At 38.5% G+C, this 20,348-nt stretch overlaps 1 protein-coding gene across 1 annotated transcript; it reads right to left on the reverse strand.

The window, feature by feature from the left end:
- Nucleotides 1-674: 674 nt before the first annotated feature.
- Nucleotides 675-17,138, reverse strand: LOC130926824 (gastrula zinc finger protein XlCGF52.1-like). Its single transcript, XM_057852089.1, has 4 exons — nucleotides 17,052-17,138; nucleotides 16,025-16,161; nucleotides 12,273-12,417; nucleotides 675-5,176 (listed from the first exon to the last, which is right to left on the reverse strand). Exons 3-4 carry the CDS (start codon nucleotides 12,276-12,278, stop codon nucleotides 3,920-3,922), a joined length of 1,263 nt encoding a protein of 420 aa, XP_057708072.1. The 5' UTR covers nucleotides 12,279-12,417; nucleotides 16,025-16,161; nucleotides 17,052-17,138; the 3' UTR covers nucleotides 675-3,919.
- Nucleotides 17,139-20,348: the final 3,210 nt, after the last annotated feature.

The following is a 20,348-nucleotide window of genomic DNA, read 5'->3' on the forward strand; positions in this document are numbered from 1 at the left end:
TCCATTCTTTTGCACTAGTAAATGCTATCAGCATTTAACCGCATTGTTTATTTGTGATTAATTATTGTTATTTACATGATTATTTGTAGTTTGATAAAGAATTAAGTGTTCCAAAATGGTTTCGTGAATTAATAAGCGTCAACAAAAATGTCATTGCTAAATTAGTAAAAAAAAAAAAATGTTTTTGAAATGATTAGATTAGTCGACTAATCGTAAAACTAGTCGGCTGACTAATCAGAAGAAAACTTGTCGTTTAGGATAGCTCTAGTGTACCGGAACATATTTCCTCTACATCCTTCTCACCTTTTTAACCCCTGACCCATGAAGAGGGCCCCTGGATATGTTCGCCATAGGCCCCAAAACTGCCAAGTCCGCCACTGACTGGAGGGAAATTTTTCACTGAGCATGCAAACAGTGCATGCTGTTTACTGATGTAATACTGACATATAGGGACGATAGTTGGCAGGGAATCATCAGTGTATTGTTAACAATCAAAAATAAAATTGTGAAAAGCAGTAAGCAATAAGTAAATTATTGGAACTCACTCCCAAAACCCATCCGCACCAGTTCTGATCTTCCAACCTTCAAAAAATTTAACTCGGTAACAATAAATGACGATAGATTCGCCCAAGCGGACTGTTATAAAGTATCACAAAAGTGAGTACACCCCTCGCATTTCTGCAGATATTTAAGTATATCTTTTCATGGGACAACACTGACAAAATGACACTTTGACACAATGAAAAGTAGTCTGTGTGCAGCTTATATAATAGAGTTCATTTATTTTCCCCTCAAAATAACTCAAAATATAGCCATTAATATCCAAAACCCTGGCAACAAAAGTGAGTACATTGCATGGGAACTACGTACATCCCAATGCGGAAAAAAAAAACGACTATATTTTCTTGTTTTATTAAATTACTGAATTTACCAACATGGTCATAATTACGTCGCCCATCATCAGTGTTGGGCACATTACTTTAAAAAAGTAATTAGTTATAGTTACTCACTACTTCTTCCAAAAAGTAACTGAGTTAGTAACTGAATTACTCTATAGTAAAAGTAACTAGTTACAAGGGAAAGTAACTGTTTCCGTTGCTTTAAAAAGAAGTTGTATGTCAAAGAATTTGAAATTTTCAGACCAGTATTCAAGTCGGTTGAATAAAGAAGAACAGGCAAGTAGTTGTGTTATAGAACCTTGTAACATTTATTGCACCTCACCAGCAACAGATTTATCCTACACTTGAAGTGCTACAAAAAATAAACAGATTTAAATTGCTTACTACAGATGTCGACAAAAGCTTTGTCCCGGGACATAAATGACACTTTACATGCACGTTCTTTCCTACAATTTCGACCAACTTGAAATAGTGTTTATATCTCTACCTCGTAAAGGACAAATTTTCCTCTGAATGCTCTGCCATTATATCCCACTGCATCTGTTTTGCGTGTGTGTGTTTGCCGCACGGGCTGTTCCGGTTTGTGTGTGAAAACACCAGCTCTGATTGGCTTACCCTGACACATGACTCTAACCCTCAGCCAATCACAATCACTTTCATCGCATCTATCCATGGGGTGCATTCAGGTAGCCTCGTCCTCCTACTCCTCCCGTCACCCTCAAAGCGTCTGCGGTCCTCAAGATGGAAGCAGCATTCTTGCTGGCTTACAGTGGGGGATGGGAACGAGGCTAGCATTCAGGTGTAGCAAACACAGAAATGTTAGCAAGCTTTGGAAAGCATTGTCTAATTGAATGAGCAGGGACAAACAGCCTGGAGTCATAAGAAGTACGTGCTGTAATATTCTGATACAGAATCATCCGAGGCACCCTAAAGTGCACAGTCACCATTATTGTTTTGCACACATGATGCGGGCGTAAGTTAGAGACACGGCCTGCTGAGAGACGTACGTTTGTGTTCATTTTGAAGTTATATGTGATATTAAAGGAACAGAGTGCCAGCACGTCCTGTGTGGTATATCTTTGCTAAGAAAAAGCACAAAACACGTGCGCTATTCTTGAACCTGAACACACCCCAAGTCTTGGTTGACAAATAAACAGAGCAGAGTAGACTCGCTACGGCTGGTAGTTTCTTCAAATTATTCAGAGTAAGTAACGCACCGCTTTGACCGTCATTAACGGTAACGGCGTTTTAATGGCGGAAAAAATAATTAGTTAGATTACCCCGTTACTAAGGATGGGAATCGAGAACCAGTTCTTATCGAGAACCGGTTCCGCGTCTATCAATTCCATGGAATCGTTTGGCAGATTATTTAACGATTCTCTTATAGATTCCAAACAGTACAATCAACGTTACAGACACTGCGCATGATACATACCGACAAGTGAGCAAGTATCACAACATGAACGCTCACAGTGTAACTACTCACCAAGTGTACGATAAGGTGTTGCCATCGAGTGGTAATGAAGTGGTATTTAAAGGCCAAGTCAATATTCATGAGACTACATAAAGAAATGCTTTTCCCAAAAAGTCTATTAATGGGTCTATCATATTCTCGTCGAATACTCTATAGGAGAAATATAACATACATGCATCTAAGACAATCCTAAATGATTTAATGAGCAATTTTTATACTCCTGTTAGAAAGATTTCATGGGTATGCTGGTTCGTTCCCATAGCAACCATTCCATTTCCTCTTATTGCCCTACGTCATGCGCGCTGTGGATTGTAGGCCCAAGAATAGGCGTAAGGTGCACATTTTGAGCAGAGAACAGCCACCTTTTAGAGGAAGTATTAATTTTTGTGCGTCAATGAGCGAATGTAAGTATTTCCTCTTCATGCCATAAAGTTCTTATGATAAATTAGAGCAGTTATCAGCGTGACCGTTTCGTGTTTTTACTGTGGGCTGGTTGCTCCGCTCGTCCTCGCTGCGTCGAGGAAAGTGTTGTTTACATTACATTCTCGTTGCACATTTGTGTTAAGAGGGAATGAGTTAGTTTAGCATCTTAAGAGGATGTTGTACATCCAGATGAGTGTACAGTGCTTAGTTTTCGCCACTTTTTGGGCCAAGATGACCGCACATGCACGCAGCGTGCTTGCGGGTTGTGCACGCGCACTCGCGCACCCACCGTTATATTCGCGTTGCACATTTGTGTTAAGAGGGAATGTGTTAGTTTAGCATCTTAACATGATGCTGTACATCCATATGAGTGTACAGTGCTTAGTTTTCGCCACTTTTATGGCCAAGATGACAGCATGTGCACGCAGCGTGCTTCCGGGTTGTGCGCACGCACACGCCCACCCACTTTGTGTTCTTTACGCTGCGAGTCATGTATGTGTATTATTGACTGCTTTACCGTCAATTTGCATTGTTTATTGCATCAGCAATAATTTTCTTTCCTTCACATATATCCACACATTCCAGTCTTTCACACACATACAAATACATCAACATCTTTCCACGCTTGCTCCCACCTGCTCACTGAGTGATTCTCATATCAAGTCCCATTGCCTGTACATAGTTGTGCCTGTTGCCAAGTTGTATTAAAAGTGCCAAAGACCAACTCCACTCTCCGCTCCTTGTGTTCTAACTAATACCCCGAGGCGAATGAACCATAAAACATATTGAACCCAGAACCTCATACAGTCCATTAGTCCAAATTAGAATCGATAAGAGAATCGATAAAGAATCGAATCGTGAAGCAATATCGATAATGAATCGGAATCGTAAAAATCTTATCAATTTCCATCCCTACCCGTTACTAAAAGAATAACGCAGTTATGTAACGGCGTTATTTATAACGGTGTTATTCCAAACACTGCCCATCGTGAAGAATCTCGGTAACGGTAAATTTTCGGTTTACCGCCCGGCTGTAGCGCACGTTGTGGAAGCCTTTTCTTTGTTTCAACTGTCTTTGAGCACTGGTAAAAGCGCTCTATAAATAAATCTATGATTATTATGATCATTCGAAAAGCTTCTCTCCATTATGTGTTCTTGTGTGTCTGTTTAAACTTCTCTTATGGATGAATCGTTTACCACAAGCTGTGCAGACAAAAGACTTTTCTGCAGTGTGTGTTTTAATGTGACAGTTTATTTGTTCTTTCTGAGAGAATCGTTTGTGGCAAACTGAGCGGGGAAATGGCTTTTCTCCAGCGTGTGTCTTTGTGTGTCTGTTTAAGCTTCCCTTAAGAAGGAATCGTTTACCACAAGCTGTGCAGACATAAGGCTTTTCTCCAGTGTGTGTTTTAATGTGACAGTTTAATTGTCCTTTCTGAGAGAATCTTTTATCACAAACTGTGCAGAGAAAAGGCTTTTCTCCGGTGTGTGTACGTGTGTGTCTTATTAAGTGAGGCCTCGTCCAAAACCTTTTATCGCAAAGAGAGCATGCGAAAGGTTTTTTCCCAGTGTTTGCACGTGTGTGTGTCGTTAACTGACGCTTTGTACAAAATCTTTTATCGCAATGAGAGCATGCGAAAGGCTTTTCCTCGGTGTGTGTCCTTGTGTGACGTATTAATTCTTCCTTCCGGGTGAATCGTTTATCACAAGTTGTGCAGACAAAAGGCTTTTCCCCGGTGTGTGTACGCGTGTGTCTTATTACATCTTTCTTTGAACAAAATCGTTTATCGCAAAGTGAGCAGGGAAAAGGCTTTTCTCCAGTATGTGTACGTGTGTGTCTTTGTAACTGAGTCTTCTGAGTGAATCTTTTACTACAGAGTGAGCAGGCAAAAGGCTTCTCCCCTGTGTGTGTATACATGTGTTTTTTTAAGTGATGTTTCAGAGAATATGTTTGCTCACAAAGGGAGCAGTTAAAAGGTGATGACGCTTTTAGGGATTTGGAAGCATTTTGCTCAAAGTCATTGTCCTCCTCATCAGTGTTAAAGTCAGAAGAGTGTGACGTTACGTCGTCGCTGTCCGAGAGCGGAGCTAACAAACCGTCAGGTTGCGTTGGTCCCTCTTCTTTTTTTATGAGGTGTTGAAATGAGTCATCACTTGAAGGTTTCGCTGTTCCGCTCTCTTCACTCGGACCTTCATCTTCTTTACTCTTCACACAAACAGTCATAGGAGACTTAGTGATTTCATCTTCCTGTTCTTCTTCTTTAATGTTGGGGGTCTCTGGCTCCGCCTCCTGTTTGACGTATGGCATTTCCGACTCCTCTTTAATGTGGAGGGGAGCGTGCTTCTCAGGGTGAAGCTCTTCTATAGTGACGTCTGCAGGACACTGGATCGAAAAATATAACATGATTTGTAGAGGTGGGAATCTTTCGGCCAGGGGTCCCCAAACTTTTTCCTGTGAGGGCCACATAACTTTTCCCTTCTCTGATGAGGGGCCAGGGTCAGTTTGTAACAGAAAAAGTGTGATGATTGCAGGGATGCCTAAGTGTAAAAATGTATTGTTTTTCAGAAAGCCACAATCACTCTTTCTGGATTCTTCACGGAACAAAAGTAAATAAAATAGAAATTATAATATAATATAATATAATATAATATAATATAATATAATATAATATAATATAATATAATATAATATAATATAATATAATATAATATAATATAATATAATATAATTAGGGCTGTCAAACGATTACAATTTTTAATCGAGTTAAATAGAGCTTAAAAATTAATTAATCGTAATTAATCGCAATTAATCGCAATTCAAACCATCTATAAAATATACCATATTTTTCCGTAAATCATATATATATTCTGTAAAATAAATTGTTGGAATAGAAAGATAAGACACAAGATGGATATATATATTCAACATACAGTACATAAGGACTGTAGTGGGCATTTCACTCTACTGTCATTTAAATCTGTCTATGCTGTCCTCACTCCGAAGCGTCTACTTTTTCCAAAGCTAGTGAACGACGCCTTAATAATCAGACTTCTTCCTTTTTCATCTGATTTATTAATAAAATGGCCTCAAACCATTGTCCTCTTTAGACTGTAGTAAAACTCCCAAAAAAAGTACACAAGCATTGCATTAGCAACAACGTAAGCTTAGCACGCTATACAGGTTCACTAAACATAAACAAAAAGCGTCTCATACAAAAAATATAACATTTCGCTTACTAACATAATATGTACATTCTTTACAACAACCATACTTACGGACAAATCTTGTCCAAGGATCATATAAGCACAACATTACCACGTAGGCGTCAGCCCGAGACGTCGTGCAGCCATATTGAACTGGCAATAAACCATGTAGCAAAGCGACCACAAGAGTTCGCTGTTAGACAGCATAAAAAACCTTGCTTTAAAACTTACCAAAAGGCAGAATACTGTCTGAGTTGGACATGTGCGTTAATTGCGTCAAATATTTTAACGTGATTAATTTAAAAAATTAATTACCGCGCGTTAACGCAATAATTTTGACAGCCCTAAATATAATATAATATAATATAATATTTTAAAAAATTATTAGGGCTGTCAAACGATTAAAATTTTCAATCGAGTTAATTACAGCTTAAAAATTAATTAATCGTAATTATTCGCAAATCAAACCATATATAAGATATGCTATATTTTTCTGTAAATTATTGTTGGAATGGAAAGATGAGACACAAGACGGATATATACATTCAACATACGGTACATAAGTACTGTATTAGTTTCTTATAACAATAAATCAACAAGATGGCATTAACATTATTAAAATTCTCTTAAAGCGATCCACGGATAGAAAGACTTGTATTTCTTAAAAGATAAATGTTAGTACAAGTTATGGAAAAAATATCTATCAAAAAATAAACTAATAGCTCGCCATTGTTGATGTCAATAATTACACCATGCTCACTCATGGTGCTGAAAGCCATAAAATCAGTTGGACCCAAGCGCCAGCAGAGGGCGCCAAACACCCAAAAAGAAGTAACAAGCGGACATTAGACTCTGCTGTCATTTTAATCTGTTTGAGCGGGGCATGTGCGTTAATCATGTCAAATATTTTAACGTGATTAATTTTAAAAAAAATAATTACCGCCCGTTAACGCGCTCATTTTGACAGCCCTAATAATAACACAATTAAATAGATGATAACCAAATAACCCTCTCTGGGTTCTTCACAGAAAAAAAGGCTTGAAATAAATAACACTATTGGGGGGGGGGATTGTTCGCGGGCCGTAGTTTGGGGACCCCTGACCTAAACCAATACCTATGACCTGCAAAAATACACCACCTTAAAACTCGTTAAATTCCTTTGTTTTCAGTGTAAAACTATTAGGAAAGAGTGAAATGATCTGCAAGTGCTTCAAGTAAATTTAGTTAACTCAGATTTCTTGAAATAAGCTTATTTTGAGCTTGCTATTTTTCTTAAAGGGTATGACAACACCTGGGGAAATGCTAATATTCCATCATTTATCTATCAACGCATGCCTTTTGAATTCATATCATGCCACTTCGTGTAATTTCACACATCGCAACACCAAGAAAATGATAGAAATTAGGTCGATTATCAAACTAAAACGACCCGCCCCCGAGATGCCGGAAATCTAGCATATTGTGTGCGTGACGTCACTATAAGGAAACAACCGGCTCAGTGCTTAGTACTGAATGGCGGCGATGATGGCGGACAATTTTGTTTCTAGTTGCAGCGACGAATCCGACGTAACGAACATTCTTCTAATGGTGACGAGGAGAGTTTTGAACCTTTCTTTGGTGTTTTGGGTTATCAATTTGAGCCCAAACGAAAGCCAATGCAGCCTAATGAAAGGATCATTGAGGGGAGCAATCACGCTGATGAAACACCGGCGGCAACAGAAACACCGAATAGTTTGTTTTGCATTTCTTTTTAAGAAGCTGATACACTGTGATGGCAAAATAAAGTAATGTATAGAATAATTATCATTTAATGTGCTATCATCGATTTTCGCTCTGCCAACCGACACAAATATGAATGGGATTAGAGGATTTGTTTTATATATTTTACGAGTGATAATTTATACATGTGTCCAGTCCTATATCCAATGCGTGATATGTTTTTTATTATAAAAGAGTATTCAATCTGGCCATTTCCCTCCTTTGCTTTGCCTGGGGTGGTGGGGTGGTCTCATCAGAGCCAGTCATCGTCCTCTTTCTTGTTGTCTCGGTACATTTAGGTGGCTGCGCGTGTAGGTGGGCACCGCATCTGCTTTCAGCAGCAATTTCTTAACAAAACCTGATTTCATTTGTCCATAGTTCATATAGCTTTCAGGTGTAAAATGTGCACTACACAAAACCGTGCTGGAGGCTGGGTCAGCAAAATTAGCCCTCTTAGCACTGACAAACTTTACTCATTGTCTGCCTAGTCCAGCTCTTTTTCTCGCGTTCGGGAACTCATGGGTACTATAACAATGCGACAAATGGCTATTTGTAAACCACATAGCATGACAGGTTTGAACCATTTTAGCCATTTTTTGATAAAACACGAACGCAACTCTCTCGTCGATAAACAACGATGGCACCTGCCTCGACCTTTTGTTTCCTTGTTATGACGTCTCCGCCCCATTCGGCTGTTTCCGGAATACTTTCGGAAATGTTCGTAATTTTCGATCTATTTTCGATAATTGCTCATGAATGCGATTTATTTTTTTGTTAACTTTATTAATATTTGTTATCTTGCCACATAACGGTTCTATTGATATCTCACAGCCCCTTAGTGTTTTCATACCCTTTAACAGACTTATTTTAGGAAAAAAGTGTATCTTTAAAAAAAAAAGTTTGTTGGTGAATAGATATTGATATAAACCCGTAGTTTGGGGACCCCTGCTTTAGGCACCAAACGATTCGATTACGATTACGATTCAGAGGCTCCGATTCGATTATAAATCGATTATTGATGCAACCCCCCCACTTTTAATTTTTTGTACATTAGTTACAAAATTGTTCAAAAATCCTCTTAGGCTAAACCACACTATTCTAGTCTCAAGTTAAAAACAGTAAATAAAATACTCAAGTCCCCATTCTGTATCAGCAGCTTTGAACTACATTCAATTAATTTAATGTTGTGAATCAACCGTTATAGTTGTTAAAATTGCTAGCGTTATTCCATAATTTCCCTTCTGATTTTTTTTCTCGACATGTTAAAGTTTTAAAAGTGCTTCATCATTTAAAGAAAGATTCAAGTCAAGATTTTGCCGATTTAGGGGTTTTTCAGATAAAAAGTTACTAAGGTTCGCTACAACAGAGCCTTCTAGAGAAGTCTACTGCTTTAAGATGGCGTCTGTTTCCTAGCGTGGGAAAGTCTCTCATGTCATCTAATTCTTGGTACATATTCTAACGCGGCCGTCATCTGTCATTTCACATCTAGTTCTATATATATGTGATATCTACCAGAGCCGTATGTTGCCGTGTGTTTGTAGCAACTAGCAACTGGGCGCTGTTTGTAGCTGCTGACGGCACAAGTCAGGTATGATTGTTTTTTTTGTTTTTTTTTTCAATCTAGCAGCATGAGTTGAACATGATATTTACTCTCGGTCTGTTCCTCATTGCGTCCCCAAGACCGCGCTGACTGTCTTTTATTCCCGCTTTACCTGGTATAATTCAATAATCGGAATTTGGATGCTCGTAAATCGTTCTCGAATCTTCCACGGCCGAACCGCGAATAATCTAAGAATCGGAAATTTCGCACGCCTCTAATGATTTGTTAAAGGGGCCCTTTTCTCAGGTCTCCCGCTGCATAGCATTTAAGTTAGCGGACATTTGCTATGCAAGTAAGCCAATTTTTGTAAACATTAGCATAAAATATCATTTAAGCTAGCGGACTTTTGACATGCAAGGTAGCCAATTGTTGTAAACATTAGCATTGTATAGCATTTAAGCTAGCAGACGTTTGCTATGCTAGTTTGCTAACTTGCTTAAATGCTACATAATGCTAATGTTAATGTGTGCACACCAGATTGCTTAAATTTCAGATTGTTTCTGGTGCTCACAGGGTTGCTTAAATTTATTTCATTTCTGTTGATGTCCCTTTAGGGCAGTGGTTCTTAACCTGGGTTTGATCGAACCCCAGGGGTTCGGTGAGTAAGTCCAAGGGGTTAGCGAGGGTTAAGACACACAGGGCTCTATTTTCATTCACTGACTAACGGCAAAGTGTAGGTTTAGACTGGTTTGACCACAATTTACAAGCTTACTGTAATTCCATTGCTTTCAACTGCTGGCCCTCTATGTAATGGGAGGAGAAACTGGTTTGCTCAGTGGAAGGTTGACCCGTACTTGGTACATTGAAGTATATATACAGAAAAAAAAAACATTTGCGTCCATTTTTACACTACAAAAAAAGTATGTGATATAAGGATGCAACACTAAAATGAGATGTAGACATGACCAAAAGAAATTCATTTTCCAACCTGAAAATCAACAGCAAAAGGCACAATTATTTGTGGTATAGTTGAAATTTGAAGTAATTTGAATTGGAATTCAGATATTAGCTTGCTATAGCTTAGCTATATCAGTTTTGAATTAAAAAAAAAAAAAAAAAAATTGCTTTATTACCGTAATTTCCCTCCTATAAGGCGCACCCGTGTATAATGCGCACCCCAAATTTACTTGTAAAATCTAGGGGAAATTATTGTACCCGTTTATAACGCGCACCCTAATTTTAGCAGCAATACATAGAAGAATACAAGAAAACAGAGCTCGTGTACAGATACAGAAATGTCATTTTACTGACTGGTGAAACACAGCACAAGCATAGCATATTGGTAGTTCAAAACATTACCATAAACTGAGAATATTTAAGGAAATAATATGATTTGACAACTTCTTCAATTTACCAGAATCTAGGAGAAAACAAAACAGAAGGCTGCTGTATAACATGCTCGTTTTATCATGATGAATAAATGTTTCTTCCATGGATTGATACGGTAAAATGAAAGTGAGAACTTAAGTCGGAAATCCGAGAGAGCTCATCGCTGTCGACACGACAGTAACAATAGGAACTATTGTTATTTGGGTTTGAGTTTCCCGAGGGACAGATATAGTTGACGGACACAGGAAGTCTGTGTTGTTACGTTTGTTATAGTCCGAGTTGTGGAGCTGCAATAAACGTTGACTCAGATGAGTTCAAGAAACTAAATTCTGGACTTTATGAAGAGTGAAAAAAGCAGAATTTAACACAGACGAAATCATTCGGCCAATCAGAGTGAAGTATTACCGAAACAAAATGGTGATGTCACGTACGTTTGTCAACACAACGTGGCTGTGTAAAAAAAAAAATCGGTTTACATACATATATATATATATATATATTTCTGTCTCCATCCATGTACCCATTTATAATGCGCACCATGATTTTACAAGTTGATTTTGGGGAAAAAAAGTGCGCATTATATTCGGGAAATTACGGTATTTAACTCCGAAGGTTTCAATTAATGCACACGTGAAACTTGTGGGGTTCAGTACCATTAGGTTAATAACCACTGCTTTAGGGGCTCTGTATGTAAACTCTGCTTTGCTTCATTAAAGTAGCAAGTGTGCAAAGACATTGCCTCCCTTATATACAACAATCTTCATCTTTCAGAGATGAACCCCCATAGCTGGGATCAAATGGGTTTATATGAATACAATGTGGTCATGGCGAGTCAACCAAAGTCTTCCCAAACAGATATTTTTGAGTTGTCTGGTGAAAATTCTTCGCGTTTTAATATTGTAAAATATATCGCAAACACCAGAAAAGTCGCAATGTCGGTTATTTTCCAAAATCGTTCATCCTTAATAGGGTTAGGGTTTAATGTTGGTCCTCGACCTTGTAGATACTTTCTGGTGTTGGATGTTTGTTGCCGCTGTCGCAATTTATGATGTCAAACACTACATGAGCTGGATGATGCCCTCGTTGCCGCAGCTACTCGTCGGATGGGTCAATCATGAGGCCCACTGTAAACAGGCCCAATTGCAATTTGGACACTTGCCCAAAAAATGAACAGCCAGCCCTAAAATCTGATTAGAGGACGAAACAGATTTGAATCAGATATGCCTGAAGTCTGAACGTAGCCTCGGAACCCTTTTGCTGGAGATACAGGAAATTCACTGTATTACAGGCAACCATCTTTTACTGTTATTGATGATAGATCTAATTGATAACTCATTGGCTGCCATTGACGGCCATAGACATCCAATCCGGTTGACGTCAGAGGGATGGTAGCGAATGAACTGCCGCCTTCCCAGTTCAAATGGATTGGAAGTAATAGTTGTACCGCCATATCGTGAAATTATCGTTATCGTGAGCCTTGTTTCGCTACTCAGATATGGGAATTTGCCCTGCAGTCTCAATCACGATCAAAAATCAAAGCATGTCTGACATTGCAGAAAGAGTAAAACAACTAATGTCATGATCTTACCCTCATTTTCTTTTGTTTTATAGTTGCTCGTTGTGGACTGGATTACCTCTCCTCATCTTCCACGTCTGTACTCTTGATGCTTGGGATTGCGTTGGCCTTCAGTAGTGGCGCGGGAAGTGGGGTGCTGAGGGTGCTGCAGCACCCCCTGGTGTTGGATAGAAAAAAATGGTGTTTCATTACATTGGTTTTTTTATTAGCATTAAAACAGTGAAAAAATAGAGTATATAACATTGGGGATTTAACATATACAGTGGGGAGAACAAGTATTTGATACACTGCCAATGGGAAAACCCATTGGCAGTGTATCAAATACTTGTTCTCCCCACTGTATATGTTGAAAAACTGTTGTTAATAACATGGTCACCACCTGACACTCGCTCCTGATGTTCTGCCAAAATGTGCTACATGGCAAAACGTCTACAAGAGGCGAATTTGACACCCAAAGTACTACCGTGCTCTTTTAACTTTTGTTTGGAAGCATACAGGCAGAACGTACTAAATAATACCCTAAGAAAATACTCAAATATAGTTATATCAAATAAGGACGGTTTGAATACGCTCCGTGACTAATGTGGTCAGCAGATCAACACTGCTTTTAAGCTACCACAAGAAAACACAATGGTTAAAAGTGTGAGAGGGAAATACACGCAAAAAGTATTTTTGAGGCAAGGAAAAGCTAATTAAAAAACTCAATAAAAACAAAAATAGCGAGTACTCGCCACTTTTAACCGATGTACGCATACGTGCGGATGCTTGCGCAAGAGTACTGTGCATTGTGTAGGACGTCTCGCCGCGTAAAAACGAATTGCAGAACACCAGGTCGTGTTGAATAAGGCGCTATGGGAAAAGGTAACTGTTGACAGCGGAGACGTTACAATGGCGCAAAACGAAAACAAAAACAGCGAAATTTTCTAAAATTCAATTCGAGGTGATTTTGATGAGTTTTATCTACCTTTAGTGTCTTCAAATAGGTAAGACATGCTTTCATTATAGCCATATTATTGTTTTTTGTTGCTATTGAGCTGCCGCCGTGCAGAGCGCTGTTGGATATTCGTGTGCAATATATTTTAGTGTTGAGAAAAGGAGGTGTTAAACTGAGGCTTATTGGTCCTTTTAGTTTTTAAATGTGTTCCTATGTCATTGCGACGAGCGCTTTTTCCATTACGAAAACTCTAACACACACTGTAGGCGAAAAAAGAACGTTGTCTTTGTAGTAGCCTAGTAGTCGTATGTAAACTATCCTGCATGCGTGTGTACTGCCATTGTGCACTTCTTGTATGGAGAAAACGCACAATTTTAGACCGAAACGGCTGTTTTGGGATGGAGGAAAAACAAAATAAGATCCTCAGCAACCCCTGCTATGAGTGACTTCCAGCGCCCCTGGCCTTTAGTCAATAGTATTAGTCGCATCTTTAAGACATGTCGAAAAGCATTTACACAATTACCGTAATTTTTGCACTATAAGGCGCACCTGACTATAAGCCGCTACCCACCAAATTTGGCACGAAAACAGCATTTGTTCATAGATAAACCACATTGGACTATAAGCCACAGCTGTCCTCACTGTATAATGGGATAGTTTGACTGAAGGATATTAACCGGTAACACTTTATTTGACAGCGGCATAATACAACTGTCATGAGACCAAATAAACCATCACTGCTCACTTGGGGGAGACAGTCAACCTCTGCTGCCACTTACTGTCTATTGTGGTCCAACATGCCTCCTAGCATGCATTGCAGTGCTAAAGATGTAAATAACGATCAGAATTCGTGTTTTGTGCTAATTATTTCTTCAGTTACTGTTCTAGTTGATTCATTAATTGCTAGTCATGTGTCATGAGCAGACAGATGTTATAACAGATGTCATTTAGTGTTATCCGGCAGATTACCTCACATTTGAATGGATGTAAAAGATCCGAATTGGACATTATTGGAGTTAGTGTCATAATTTGCCGGATGACATCCGTCATAAAAATTCAGTAATGTCCATGATAGTGTTATGTCATAATTATGACGGTATTATGACAGTCTTAGGACACCAATGTCAATAAAGTATTACCCCAGATAAATCAACAAATAAGCCGCACTGGACTATAAGCCGCAGGATTCAAAATGAAGGAAAAAAGTAGCGGCTTACAGTCCGAAAATTACGGCAAATGTAATCACTCTAATGTAAACTGAGCAACTTCTCCCCAACAAAATTTACAAGTGGCATAAAGCTAAAGCAACGTGTCGTTTTAACGCAAGGGTGTAGGTTTTCATGTGGACGGTAGAGACATAACACTAGCAACTTTTCAGGATGCTCAAATTGTCCCCACCAACTTTTAAGCAACCTTATTTGCATCACAGAATGAGTTCAGTTAGAGGTCATTCAGATTGTCTTCCAATATTTTGTAAGGATAGAATTGACCCTACCATTATTAAGTGAATGACCTTCATTACCTACCCACCCACCATACCTTCATTATTACCTTCATTACTGTTTTCTTGAAATAAGAAAAAGAGCCAGCTGAAAATAATCTTAACACACTTATTTTAAAGTGTGTACGACAGGAGAAAAAAAGTCTTAAATAGGATTATTATGTGAATTAGAATCATATTTTGAGACGATTCGACTGTATACAACAATTTAGCAAAGCACAGATGAGGAGAAATTAGCCTTTTAATCTGCCGGTTAGCCACGACTAGTATTATAGGGCTCTAGCGTCCCCAACAGGTGGATGACGTCAGCGGAGTCAAAATTTCATCTGATTTAGTATGCAGCCCAATTATTCAAAACGAGGAAAACGCGACGAAGAGAGCCAAAAAATGTCATTGTTTCAGTCTCTCTACTCCAATATTTTTACAGGATATCCTTTTTATCGAAGTATTTTCCCCAATAGCTAAATAAATGGCATGGTCATGACAAATAACAGTCTTGTGCTAAATGGAATATGAAATAATAAAAATGCATTTATTCAGGTATCACAATGGTCAAACCTGTCGACTTCACCTTTACTGTCGCACCTCCCAAACGATATTGTATGCCACCTAAATCGGTCATATGTCATTTCCCTTCCCCGGCTTCGGAGAATGTAAACAAACCAAGAGGCGTGACGGCTAGTCGACACGCTAACCCGAACCGAGTGATGTTTCAAAGTCTTCGAAGCGGAAAATCACACACAACTCAGATCATTTCACATGACGACTGGGTTGTCGATTGTCTTCGCCGATCGCACACCCGCCCAGCGGAGAGAAATTTACAGCTCGTTCCCCTGCTACTACGGACAAGAGAGCTCACCAGGGAAGCAGCTGGACAATTACCGCCTAACAAACCGGCCGACGTCGGAGGAGCGTGTAGCTGCCAAATGGTGAACACGAATATGGCAAAATAATCCTTTACTACACGGCAGTGCAGTTGTTGTGCAGCTAATGTGTATGAGGAGAGTTTTTTAAATGCCCATCTGTGATCAAACGTAAGTCGCCCTTTATTTAAAGAGAGTTTGTAATGTTTACTTTGTAATCGCTGTATTCACAGTTATTTTTAAACACAAAGTTGCAATTTCTGATCGGGTGGAAAATTTCACAGAACATCGGGCACATGAACAGGGCAACAAGCAGAGTATAGTGCTCTCCTGGCGGGGGGATGTGCGACAAGCCGCCAGTCGTCGGCCGAGGGGACAAGGAGCATGTCAGCCACAAAATGCAAGCCACCTACATATTAAAATGATCACAGCATTTGACATAATACAAAACACGATGTTTACTCACTTCCTCATAAGTCCCATGGTCCCACAGTAGTAGGGCTTGTTTTGGCCAATATCCACCGGTGAATGGAAACCTTTTGAAACCCCAAAAGGGGCAGACGCCTCTCCCTCGTACAGCAAGATTTTTCTGCAGCCGTCTGGCTGGCGTGATGTGAAAAACAAACTAATTAATCCGCAAAATCAGGTGAATCCTTAAGTCTTTCTCATTCAACAGTACGGCTGTATAGTGAAGAGGACTCCTTCCTCCGTACACGTCACGGCGCCCTCTTTCTCAACTCGAGACTGTTGCAGGAAGTCACTCATTTTCATGGCGCGGGATTAAAAAAAACTAAATAAATATAGCGATCGCTTCCACACACATCCAAGCGGTCCATTTCATTCAGGAGCATAGAATACCGCGTGTATTATGAAATAAACATGCTTTTTCGTGTCACAGCCACTTGAAGTAAAAGGGGAGTATATCAAAACGAAGACAACAAAAATTTCGTCAGAAATGTTCTTAATTTAAGAGTTGATCTTGTTCAAAATATTACTTAAAAGCAAACTTTTCTTCATTTAGGAAAAATTACCAACTTTTAGATGTATGGGCTTAATAAGAACAAATCTAAACCAATCTGTTAAGTAGTCTTTAAAACTCTAAACAAGACAACATTTTTCGACTAGATTTAAGAATTTTTTTTTATAAATTTGCAGGGTGAAAGTTAGCATAAGTCGATCGGATTTGTTTTGAATTGATCGTTTGGCCAACATATTGGTGAGAATAATAGCTCAGACCCCCCGTTCCCCTAATCTGTTTGGTTTTATTAATGTCCCGCCCCCAGCAAAAAAAAAAAAAAAAAAAAATGCAGGTTATGCTGCTATATCGTCCCTAACAATATTGAGACCAAACCTTCGCCCTTGCTTTAACGTGTCATGGCTATCGAGCGAAACTAAACAAAACGAAGTTACGTAAATCTGCAAAGCTTCAACATAAAGCCAAACGACTTCCACTAAGCTTTAAGATGGGACGTTTTAGTCCACTAAATTCTTACCTCGGTACTTATCCGATGAGAAAGCTTTGAAGGAACTCGTTTGGTTAGAAGGCAACACAAAAGAACCGCAAGTCCAGGATAGGTTCACTGTGACAGATGTTGTCATGTGAACCGGAAGTAGAAACATTCAGGCGCTGAAACTTCAATGTAATATGTGAAGTGTTTGGAACCAAAACTGGATTCCAAAAATATTTAATGAATATGATAAACAGAAGTGTACTCAAGAGTAGCGTTTCTTCAAAATAATATTATTCAAGTGTAATGTATGAAAATTCCCAGGTTACTTGAAATACAAACTCGAGATCTCGTGAGAATGAGTGAGAGAGAGACTTTTTCATTAGAGATAATTTGGTTAATGTGACTGCTCGAGAAAAAGTCCAAGTAAAAGTAGTCATTCAAAAATAATGTACTCAAATAAAAAAGTATTCGATGAAAAAAATACTCAAGTACTGAGTAATTCCTTAGTTACGGTAGCATTTTTTTTTTTTTTTTTTTTTTTAGAATAAGGTCATCTATTTGAACTGTTATTATACTGTAACCTATTAGATGACCATATTTGGCCAACCCGCCCCAAGAGCATGACGGTCCTCTAGTGCAGGGGTATCAACAAGGGCGTAGGTTTGGTTTCAATATCTGTAGGGCCAACATAATAACATAACCTGCATGTGCACTTTTTGCTGGTGAGGGGACATTAATAAAACCAAACAGATTGGGTGAACGGGGGCAGGGGCGTTACCAGGGGTAGGCAGTGCCCACCCACGGACACGCTCTGCCCACCCAAAGAAAACTGGATGTAGTACTGGGCACCGCGTATGGTATCCCATTCATATCGTACTGATGTGTTCTAAGTTTTAACCTTTGCGTTGTTACCTCCTCTTTCACCTTTAAAAAATATAAATACAAAAAAAAAAAAAAAAAATGAAATGTTGGTTTTGTTCCTAGGGGGCGCTACACAAATTTATGCATAATTTGATTTTTTATTTTTTTTTACATTTTATCAAAGTTTTCACCAGTGTTCACCTGGCTGTTGAGTTTGGTTAGTTTTGAAGCATTCGGAAGGGGTCAAAGTAGGGCTCAAAGCGTCGGCGGGACAAAGAATGACTGCTAGAGGGCGCTGCATAGTGTATTTGGAATTTGTCCTTACATGGTATCAAAGATTGCACCTGTCTTGACCTGCCAGCCGATTTTGGTGCATTTTGAAGCATTCTAAGGGGGTCAAATTGAGCTCAAAGGGGCTGCGGAACAAAGAATAACTATAATAATAATAATAAAACAAAGGAACCACAATAGTGTACCTAAAAAAAAACATTGTCACCTGCATGTCCATACAGTTCAGTTATTGATGTGTTCCAAGTCAAAATGAAAACAAAACATGTTTTAAGGTGCAGTAGCCCTACGCTGGATCCCTGCTTGAGCATTGTAGTGTTTTTTGTGTGTGTGTGTTTTTGCCCCCCAGGTAAGACTAAAGCCCACCCACACCTGGCATCCTGGTAACACCACTGAACGGGGGTCAGGGCTACATTTCTCACGAATATCAATCGAATCAATTGATATACTAAATGATCAATGCGAAATAAATCTGTATTGACTAATACTGACTATCAAACTGAAATTTTATAACGTCTTAATCTGATGAGTTTTCTTAAATCTAGTCGAATAATTTTCTCCAGTTTGTTTTGAGTGTTAAAGACTAATTAACAGATTAATACCTCAGATTATTCCACTTAATGTTACTATTTGTTCTGATTAAGACCATACATTAAAATTTTTTGCACCTAAATCCAGAAAAAATTGCTTTCAAATAATGTTTTGAACAATATCTATTCTGAGTTAAGAACATATCTGACAAACAAGCTTTTTTTTAAGATTAAATAATTTTTTGCCTAAAATAAGTCTGTTAGGATTATTTTCAGACAGCTATTTTTCTTATTTCAAGAAATCTGAGTAAAATTTACTTGAAGCACTGGCAGATCATTTCACTTCTAATAGATTTACACAGAAAACAAAGGAATTTAACTAGTTTTAAGGAGATGTGTTTTTGCAGTGCATATGTATTGGTTTAGGACGGTGATACACCGTTCGATTCAAACCTTTGTTTTCAAAAACTAGAAACATTTTGAAAACTTCCAGGATAAATGCCTGAATTTTTAAAACAAATTTAAATTGCAATATTTGAACACAAATTATATTAACATACACAATAAATACAAAGGGTTAGGGTTACGGTTATTAATTACGGTTAATAATCTCTTAACTAACCAGGAATGCAAAAAAATAAACGTTTGTCTTAAGACCACTCAACATTATCTAAATCAATGCAATTGAAAAAAAAAATGTCTTGGCGTATAACAGTGCTTCTCAATTATTTTCTGTTACGCCCCACCCACGAAGACTTAACTGTTTCGCGCCCTACCCCAACTCTCTGCTGCCACTGTAAATATTACCATTTGTCTGTAAAATTATTATAATAGGTACTGTACTGACTGATCCCTGTTCTCAGTCTAGTACTGGATGATAGTTAGGGGATTGTAGTGATGACGTGCGCTCAGTGCAGTTGGAGACGCGAAGCAAACACCAGCGAGTCCATTTCTCAGTTCAACTAGTTTATTCTGGTGGCGTTTAATAAGTTAACTCAAAAGCACTTTGTCCAAATAAAAGTAACAAACCAAAAGACTCAAAACGTATTTACAACAAACAACATAAATGAGTACATTCCTTCCTGCATGCTGCTACTAAGCCACAGTCAAAAACTGTTTGCCCTCCTAACTGCCAACACCTGTGACATGATTAGCTGACATTTTAAACATACCTGGGCTGATTCGAGGTCAGTGGAAAGACGCGATTGACAGCCTCTAGTGGCGAGGAGTAAAATTACATATAATAAGACAAATCAGGAATATGGCTCTTACAGGTACACCTCTGCATAACATTTGTCCTTTTTTCTGCATAAGCAAAAAATATAGATCAACTTAGAATGAAGTATAACTTTATTAACAATGCTGTTTTAACACAAAAGACTTAAAGCGCATAAAATTGCCTAAATTCAAAACAAAACAAAAAAGTCACATCCAAACTGTAAAAATACACGCAAGGTACATTTTTTACCATTTGATACAGAAAAATAAAATGTAATAAAATCAAATCAATAATAATAAATTCAAATTGATGAGCAACATTAACTTACAAAGACAATATGCCAAACAATTTGACCAATAAAACAAAAAAGAACAAAAACGACAGTGTCATTGGACAGAGGGACAGTTTTTATTTTTGCTGCTGGTAGTACCAGCTGGGGGG

The sequence above is a fragment of the Corythoichthys intestinalis genome, chromosome 1 (genome assembly GCF_030265065.1).
Source record: "Corythoichthys intestinalis isolate RoL2023-P3 chromosome 1, ASM3026506v1, whole genome shotgun sequence".
Lineage (NCBI taxonomy): Eukaryota > Metazoa > Chordata > Actinopteri > Syngnathiformes > Syngnathidae > Corythoichthys > Corythoichthys intestinalis.